Genomic DNA, 8,486 nt, shown 5'->3' with positions numbered 1-8,486 from the left:
CTTCTATGTGCCAGGCAGGAAATTTTGATTTTATAATCTCATCTAAGCATCACAAGAATCCTGTGAAACATGTATATTGTTTCCAGAAACTGAGGCTCAGAGAAGTTATAAAGTTTGCTCCAGGCCACAGCTGAGCCGGGAATTTAACCTAGGTCTAACTCCAAAGACTGCACTCCTAACCACTATGGAATATTATTTTCAATTATACCGTGTGTGTTGTCTTGCCCTACCTAGATTTTTAAGACTAGCAGGGCAAGGATTTTATTTTATGTTTCCTTTATTGTCTCTTCATTGCTTCACTACCTGCTATACACATAGTCAGTTCTCAATAAATATTTAAGGAATGACAAAACGTAGCTAGTTGAAAATACCAATTACTTAAAAAACGATTTAGATTTTGGGTAGGTTTCATGTGTGACATATAATGAATTATTTAAAGGAAATAAGGATATTTGGGTCCATCCTTACTCCCTGAGATGTTTTGCTGGGGGAGAAGCACTCCTTCACAACCCTTGTTGCTCCATTACGACTATTAGCTGATTGGGCTGGATGGAATTATGGGTTTGACACCAGGTGTGATGGATCATTTTTTGATTCTTCAGCTCCTCTTCTCTTTTCCAGGAACACCTAGCCCAGTGGTCGGCAAACTCATTAGTCAACAGAGCCAAATATCAACAGTACAATGATTTAAATTTCTTTTGAGAGCCAAATTTTTTAAACTGAAACTTCTTCTAACGCCACTTCTTCAAAATAGACTCGCTCAGGCCATGGCATTTTGTGGAAGAGCCACACTCAAGGGGCCAAAGAGCTGCATGTGGCTGGCGAGCCGCGGTTTGCCGACCACGGACCTAGCCTAAAAGGGCATGTATCCATGTTGGTGCTTCTGCAGGTTTGGCTTTGCTTGAGACCACACCTCCTCTTCTCCTGCATTTAGATGAGATATAGTACCTATGGGAGGCAGGCATTGAAGTCCAACAGGCCAGGTTTTATCAGTGATGTAGTGAAAAAATATTTATGATGTGATGTGAAGCAAGTCATGCCTCTGAGGCTCAGTTTACTCATCAGTAAAATGGAATTAAATGAGATCTCTCTTCCAATATTTCAATATTGTCAGAATTTCATACTTAAGAGTTTAACATTTATTGTTAGTTGGAGATACACTATGGCGAGAATGGGGCCTGGAAATCTAGATGGGATTAATTATGTGCACAGGTGGTGGTTGAAATCATCTTCCATTTTTTGTTGTTGTCTGCATTAGAAACACCCACACAAGAAGCACCCACATATTGTATGTCAACTATACATTAATAAAAAATAAATTAAAAAAGAAACACCCACAGTTGAGGGTGAGAGCTGAGGGGTCGGTGTCAGATGGCAGACCATAATTTAGTGTGGTCCTTGGGAAAGATTTCAGACGTGTGTGCGGGAACCTCGCGTAGAAAGAAAAGCTAAGGAAGACTGAGGGAGAGGGAGCCGGAGACTCAGGTGTTGTTTCTCCCCACTTCTCACTCCTCCCCCACTCCGCCAAGCACATATTCCGACTATTAAGGCACAAAGGTAAAAAATCCCAGGGGGTCTCTGGCCAGGAATTCTCTCATTGTCCTGCTTAGAAGAAGGTGAGTAGGAAAGCCTGCCCTCCCCCCTTTCTCGCTCCTTGCCACACTGGTCTTGCTGTTTCAAGTAAAAAACCGTCTCAGGCCCCACGCAATCCCTTTGAGGGAGTGTGTGTGTGTGTGTGTGTGTGTGTGTGTGTGTGTGTGTGCGCTCGCGCGCGCGCGCCTGTGTGTATGTGTTTTGTGTAGGGAGGATGACTAGGGGCGGGATTCCATGACGTTACTGGCTCCGCCTCTGGGATATATAAGGGGAGCTTGGCGCGCAAGGACCCCAAGCAGCAGCTTTGAAGCCTGAGCATAAGAACTAGGCACCCCCAAGCCAACTCGGCTTAACTCAGCCTCGCTGAAGCCGACTCAAGACTAACCGCTCCCTGGTAAGCCTTGGGGGCCAGCACGTGCGTCGGAGGGGGATGGCGAGGGTCCAGGCATGCCTAGGATTCTCTGGCAATCATGGTTTGCAGTTGCATCACCGCAGCTGTGACCTGTTGCTGGCGAGACCCCGGCCCCGGGAGCTATTTTTTTTTTTTTTTTTACCTCAGCGCCAGACCTTTTCTAGATGGGGGCATAAGAATTTGGGAGCTGAGTAGGGGGCCTAGAGCGGAGCCCCTTCTCTCTGGTGTGAGCAATTTTGGGTTGCTCATGGGTTCATCTTGGGTCGCATCTCCAAGTCTTTTTAGATGTCGAAGCCCCGCCTCACTGTTGATGCTTGCTGGTCAGCTTAGCGGGGCGGGAGGAAATGGGGGAACATTAACATTTGCTTACTCCCCTGATCCACGGCCACGCAATTCTGCGGTGTAGGCTTGATGAGGAGGGGTGGAATTGAGGCTCTACTCACTTTTGATCTGCAGCCCAGGTTGCTTCCCCCCACCTCTCCGGGTGATGTAGGAGCCACACCTATTGAGTGGCCCTGGGGGCGAGTACTGAAAAGGAATGTGGATATTGGGCTTCATCCCCAATTTGCTGGCCCCTCCTGAGTCGAGTTCTGTTTGATTCCTAAGGAAGCAGACATATTAGGCCCCATGGTTCCTGGGTTGAAGTCTAGGATCAATCCCATAGTTTCCCTGCCAGGCCATGTACTTACTATAGGGGATTTTCATATGCCTTTTCTGAAATTTGTCCTTCCTCAAACCTGTGTGGTATTGTTATTCCTATCTGTGTGGGAAGAAACTGCGGTTAGAAGAAAAGTGACTTGCCTTTGTTTCTTCAATAGCCTCCTGCCCATCCCCCCCTCTCTCCCCAGTAGCACCTGTGCTTGGTGCAGTGGGTATTGTAATTCATTCCTAGAGTTTAGGGATTATGAGCCCTACTGAAGAGCTTTTGTCTTGTTTTTCACCAGGTCCTAGTAACCTCTTCAATTCCAGCTACAATGCCGTTGCAGAAACTTCGCAGATTTGGTCATAAGCTGGCACGCAGACGTACACTGGAGCCAGGCATGGCTGAGACTCGCCTTGCCAGATGCCTGAGCACTCTGGATTTAGTGGCCCTGGGAGTGGGCAGCACATTGGGTGCAGGCGTGTATGTCCTGGCTGGGGAGGTGGCCAAAGATAAAGCAGGACCATCCATTGTGATCTGCTTTTTGGTGGCCGCTCTATCTTCTGTGTTGGCCGGGCTGTGCTATGCAGAGTTTGGTGCCCGGGTTCCCCGATCTGGTTCTGCATATCTCTACAGCTATGTCACTGTGGGTGAACTCTGGGCCTTCACCACTGGCTGGAACCTCATCCTCTCCTATGTCATTGGTGAGATGCTGGGGCAGGGAGGAAACTGCACAGCCAATGAAGGGGCTTTTGAGCCAGGAAATCTGGATAGAATGTTGAAGTCATTCACAGGACTTCAATACCCCTAAATGTGTGTGTCTGGTGGCGGGCTGGAAGGCTTCAAGGTGTGGAGAAATTGTTCATTCTGCTTACCTTTATCCTGGTTTTCTTTAAGTTGAGTAGTTTTGGTTTTTAAAAAGTAAGTCTAGATGAAAATCGGAGGGATTCTTGTGAGACTGCTTTGGGGGAGGGAGGAGAGGTGGGAGGACTCTTGACCCCACGTTTCTCCCTCTCCTCTACCAGGTACAGCCAGTGTGGCCCGGGCCTGGAGCTCAGCTTTTGACAACCTGATTGGGAACCACATCTCTCAGACCCTGCAGGGGAGCATCTCACTGCATGTTCCCCATGTTCTCGCAGAATATCCAGATTTCTTTGCTTTGGGCCTTGTGTTGTTGCTCACTGGTGAGGGCAAGGGACTGGGATAATGATGGGGGTAGGGGAGGGACTAGACCTGAGAAGGGGTTGGGGGAGGTGGTAATGGTGAGAACGAAGAGAAGTTGGGAAAGAGCAGTCTGTACATAGATAGAGGTGGGGAAACAAGCTTGGACTGAGGACTTGCTTGCTTAGAGTTCTGAATGCCTCTTTTCCACAGGATTGCTGGCTGTGGGGGCTAGCGAGTCGGCCTTGGTTACCAAAGTGTTCACAGTGGTGAACCTTTTGGTTCTCGGTTTTGTCATCATCTCTGGCTTCATTAAGGGGGATGTGCACAACTGGAAGCTCACAGAAGAGGACTACAAACTGGCCATGGACGGACTCAATGATACTCATAGGTTAGGAGATTCACTCTCAGCAGATGCAGAGCTGGGAACGTGATGAGGAGTAGGAGGCATCCATGCTGAGGGGTTCTGGGTTGGCAGTAGGGAGGAATGGGAGCCTAGGCTTTGAAGACCTAAGTAGTGTGGCATTAGAGAAAAGGTACGGAGTTGGCTGGACACACCCTTACCTTTTTCATCCCTTCTTCTATTTTAGGTTGGGCCCTCTGGGCTCTGGAGGATTTGTGCCTTTTGGCATCGAGGGGATTCTCCGTGGAGCAGCTACCTGTTTCTATGCATTTGTTGGTTTCGACTGTATTGCTACCACTGGTAACATGGCCATTCCATTCTGTCCTGTCTGGGGCTTGGGCACAGTGTGTGCTCAGGCTGCATGCATACTGGGGGAGGTAGAGGAGTGAGTCTGCTTTCCTGATTCAGAACAGCGTGCCCCTTCCTGCAGGGGAAGAGGCCCAGAATCCTCAGCGTTCCATTCCCGTGGGCATTGTGATTTCACTTTTCGTCTGCTTTTTGGCGTATTTTGGTGTTTCTTCGGCACTTACGCTAATGATGCCTTACTATCAGCTTCACCCTGAGAGTCCCTTGCCTGAGGCATTTCTCCATGTTGGATGGGCCCCTGCCCGCTATGTTGTGGCTATTGGATCCCTCTGTGCTCTTTCTACCAGGTCAGTGTCAAACATTTATTATCCTCTGCTATCAGAGTCTCAGGTTATAGCTTTCAGTACCACAGATGACCCCTTACAAGGTCTGAGGAGAATGTGGAGAGTCCTTAACCTCACAAGCTTGGGGAGAGAGATCACAATCAACTTATGCCACTCTGGACATTCTTCTCTCCAGCCTCTTGGGCTCTATGTTCCCCATGCCTCGAGTGATCTATGCAATGGCGGAGGATGGCTTGCTCTTCCGTGTCCTTGCTCGGATCCACAGTGGCACACGCACCCCCATCGTAGCCACTGTGGTCTCTGGCATTATTGCAGGTGAAAAATCGTTTTTGTCCTTTCCCTAGTTGTTTCACCAACTCCCTTAACTTTGCTCTTCCCTTTTCTGACTTTGTTTTCTCCCCATCATTTGCAGCATTAATGGCATTCCTCTTTGAACTTGCTGATCTTGTGGACCTCATGTCAATTGGGACCCTGCTTGCTTACTCCCTGGTATCTATTTGTGTTCTCATCCTCAGGTGAGAATCCATCCCCATGCTGAGATTTGGGTTTTTATTCTTGGAAGGGGAATGATGGGGATCTGCTCCTCCTCCCCCCTTTGCCTTCATCATCCTGACTATCCTTGAGGAATATGGATATCCCTCTCTGCCAAAAAGAGCTTCTGCCCTTCATGGTGACCAGGAAGAGTAAGCTGCCTGAGAAAAGATCATAAAAACAGTTGTTGTTATTGTTGCCTTCTTACTCTTGCTTCAGATATCAGCCTGGCCAGGAGATGAGGATTGAGGAAGATGAACTGGAGTTGCAGGAGGAGACGATGCCTGAAATAGAAAAGCTGACCTTACAGGCACTATTTTGTCCACACAACCTCACCCCCACTCCACTCTCTGGCCAAGTTGTCTATGTTTGTTCCTCACTACTTGGTGAGCAATGAAATTTTTCTCTGGGGTGGCTCTGAGGTCAGCATGATGTGGGGGGAGAGAGAGAGTATGTGGCATTTGGTGACTGAGAAAGAACTAGAGAGATGACCCTCCTTGGAATGGGGTGCTTAATGTCTTAACATGTTGGTCTCAAGAAAGAGTTGGTTTTGATGTTTCTCAACTTGACTCTTGAAGCTCTGCTCCTAAGTGTCCTTTGCCTGGTGCTGGCCCAGTGGTCAATTCCACTGCTTTCTGGAGATCCAGTGTGGATTGCAGTGGTTGTGTTGCTCCTGATGCTCATTACTGGGTTCACTGGGGTCATCTGGAGACAGCCACAGAGCTCTACTCCCCTTCACTTCAAGGTAAATGACCTTTCTCTTTCCCCCTACCAACCCATCTTGAAAGAAAATAGGCTCCAGATACCTTGCAGTCGAATAAGGTTAATAGATATTCTTTAATTGGGCAAGAAAGGAATGATATAGGAGATACCTAGACAGACCAAAGACTTCTTTGACAATCCTTAGTTCATTTCCAGTTCCATTTCCCTAAAATTTGAGAATTCTTACAGTTCCATATGAGGTACACTAAATGAGTGGGTACTGAAATATACAGTTGGGCTTTCTCTCTCCTGTCTGAGTAGGTTAGGGATCTCTTTCTAGGTCACCTTGTAGCATGTAAAAAAAGATTTTGCTTTGTTCTCAGGTACCTGCTTTGCCTCTCCTCCCACTAATGAGCATCTTTGTGAATGTTTACCTTATGATGCAGATGACATCTGGCACCTGGGCCCGATTTGGGGTCTGGATGGTGATTGGTAGGTATCCACTTGGGAAGAGTAGGCTTCTTGGGTGTCCTATCCCAATTCCTTTCCCTCTTGGTATTAAGTAGAACTATTAAGCCTTTACAGGTCACTATTTCCTCACCTCACAGCTACCTTTACACACTAGGGTTTGCGATCTATTTCGGCTATGGAATCCAGCACAGCCTGGAAGAGGTTAAGAGTGATGAACCCCCACTCAAGTCTAGAACCCGATCTGTAGACTTTGATCTCAGCAGTACCTGAATGCTAGCTGGTCCCCCACACAATAATGGAGAGAACTCCTGAGGACATGGAGAGCTAGCAATGGGATATTGGGGGGGAACATTAATAGGTCTTTGCTGTTTCTCATCTCCTTTTTTTTTAAAGTTGTCTACTTTTTAATTGCACCTGTAGCAGCTTACTGGCTTGTAAAAAATATTAAAAGAGTCTAGAAAAAGAAACTATGTCTTGTTTTTTGCTTGCTAGAGATGATGTGAAGCCTGACTTTCAGTGTGGAGAGCTTCAGATAAGTGTACTTTGTTCCCATCACGACAAAAGTATCTGTTGTGCCTGTGTGTGCTTCTTGTTGGCTCGGGGTTTGAGGAGGGTGGTGTAAGCAGTCATCCAGTATAGTAACACTAAAAGAAATACTCTTTAGATATGTTTTCCCTTGCTATACTAAAGGTTAGGTTCTGGGGTTTGGGGTAGACTCTGATCTCAACACTGGCATTGGTCAGGGCCCACACTGAGACCACTGTCTTCTGTTCTGCCCCTTCTAGTTGGACCAGTCCAAGACTTCTGTGTTTGACTGAGCAATAGAAATTTTGGCTGGGGGTTTGGCAATTCTGGGACAGAAGTGGACAATGGGGGGTAGTTGGTAAAGGATTGTGTATACTAGTTATGTATAGATACTGATTGCTACATAGGTAGTAAGGGAACAGAGAGGTGAGGTAGAGCTCTGCTTAGACCAAGAACTAGTCATTTATTTAACAAACATATGATGTTCCTATAAAACACTAGGTCCCATGCTGGATGCTGGAGATACAAGCATGAATAAAATATCCCTACCTTCAGGGAACTCACAGTCTAGTGGGAGAGACAAGCAGGTAAATATAAAACAGTATGATTTGTACCAGGGCAGAGATAAGTGCTGAGTGTTGCAGAAGCACAAAGGATAATGCTTGACTGAGTCTTAAATCGGTGTTTATGAAGTGGACTGAGGGGAGGACTTGTCTGTAAGTGAAAAGTGTGCTCCAAACCATGGAAGTGTGAAAAAGCATATTGAATTTAAGAATATGATGTATAGCTTAATGTGGCTGAGGGGTAGCATGTGTGGGATTGTGGTGAACAATAACAGACCATATGAATGGCTTTGTATACCTTACCAAGGAATTCAGAGGTCTTAAAAAGATGTGTATGTGGCTCAGCCAGTGTTGCTCAGTGGTTGAGCATTGACCTATGAACCAGGAGGTCACAGTTCGATTCCCAGTCAGGGCACATGCCTGGGTTGCGGGCTCGATCCCCAGTGTGGGATGTGCAGGAAGTAGCTGATCAATTATTCCCTCTCATCATTGATGTGTCCATCTCTTTGTGATGATTTCTCTGAAATCAATAAAAATATATTTAAAAAGATGTGTGTGTGGAGTGAAGGAAGGAATCACTGAAGGATTCCAAGCAAGGGGATGGTTGGATTTGTTAGACTGGCAGCAGCGAGGATGGGTTGGAAGAGGATGGGGGAAGTTAGAGCAGTGAGATAATAGCTACCATTTCTTGAGTATTTATTATATGTCAAATATTGTACATACAATTTCATTTAGTCCTTGCAATAACCCTATGAGGTAGATAAGATACTTTTCTTTTACAGATAGGGGAACAGGTTTTGGGTAAAAATATGCTCTAGGTCACATAACTTGGAAT

The 8,486-nt window shown here is 46.6% G+C and overlaps 1 protein-coding gene across 1 annotated transcript; it reads left to right on the top strand.

The window, feature by feature from the left end:
- Window positions 1–1,859: 1,859 nt before the first annotated feature.
- On the top strand, window positions 1,860–6,833 carry SLC7A3 (solute carrier family 7 member 3; the record flags this gene model as incomplete). Its single annotated transcript, XM_079765606.1, has 12 exons — window positions 1,860–1,987; window positions 2,950–3,349; window positions 3,671–3,829; window positions 4,020–4,197; window positions 4,397–4,509; window positions 4,640–4,862; window positions 5,035–5,174; window positions 5,272–5,374; window positions 5,610–5,776; window positions 5,969–6,135; window positions 6,476–6,584; window positions 6,718–6,833. Exons 2-12 carry the CDS (start codon window positions 2,980–2,982, stop codon window positions 6,831–6,833), a joined length of 1,845 nt encoding a protein of 614 aa, XP_079621732.1. The 5' UTR covers window positions 1,860–1,987; window positions 2,950–2,979.
- Between the last annotated feature and the right edge of the window lie 1,653 nt (window positions 6,834–8,486).

Source organism: Cnephaeus nilssonii, assembly GCF_951640355.1.
Source record: "Cnephaeus nilssonii genome assembly, chromosome: X".
NCBI classification, from domain to species: domain Eukaryota; kingdom Metazoa; phylum Chordata; class Mammalia; order Chiroptera; family Vespertilionidae; genus Cnephaeus; species Cnephaeus nilssonii.
The sequence above is the reverse complement of the archived record's forward strand: the minus strand, read 5'-3'. Positions and strand labels throughout refer to the sequence as shown.